General features: G+C 34.2%; 1 protein-coding gene across 1 annotated transcript in view; it reads left to right on the forward strand.

Annotated features, from left to right (window-relative positions):
- The first annotated feature begins 16 nt into the window (after positions 1-16).
- FAIM (Fas apoptotic inhibitory molecule) overlaps positions 17-438 on the forward strand; it is a 26355-nt gene continuing 25933 nt past the window's right edge. Inside the window, exon 1 of the mRNA XM_012663750.1 lies at positions 17-262. Within this exon, the coding sequence (XP_012519204.1) occupies positions 55-262 (208 nt within the window). The 5' untranslated portion in view covers positions 17-54. The remainder of the gene's footprint in view (positions 263-438) is intronic.

A 438-nucleotide genomic window follows, 5' to 3' on the forward strand; every position in this document is an offset into this window, starting at 1 on the left:
TGTGTTTTTAAACTTTTATATTTTGTTACTTAGGAAGAGATAAGAAAAGAATGGATGTTCAAATTAGTGGGCAAAGAAACCTTCTGTGTTGGAGCTGCAAAGACAAAAGCAACCATAAATATAGATGCTGTCAGTGGTTTTGCTTATGAATATACTCTGGAAATTAATGGGAAAAGTCTCAAGAAGTATATGGAGAACAGATCAAAAACCACCAATACTTGGGTATTACACTTGAATGGTGAGGACTTTAGAGTTGTCTTGGGTAAGTTAGTGCTGTTTCTGCAGAATTTATTGGATTTTTTATAATGGCTGTTTACTTAGTTCCTCTAACTATCCAGACCTTTTATGGAGCTTTGAATAGGAGAAGGAGTGTAAGTGTAGGTGTATTTCTAATGTGCTCTGTGTGAATGAAGTATTCATTTAACCCACCATTTTATA

This window comes from Propithecus coquereli, unplaced genomic scaffold (genome assembly GCF_000956105.1).
Source record: "Propithecus coquereli isolate 6110/MARCELLA unplaced genomic scaffold, Pcoq_1.0 Scaffold12, whole genome shotgun sequence".
NCBI lineage: Eukaryota > Metazoa > Chordata > Mammalia > Primates > Indriidae > Propithecus > Propithecus coquereli.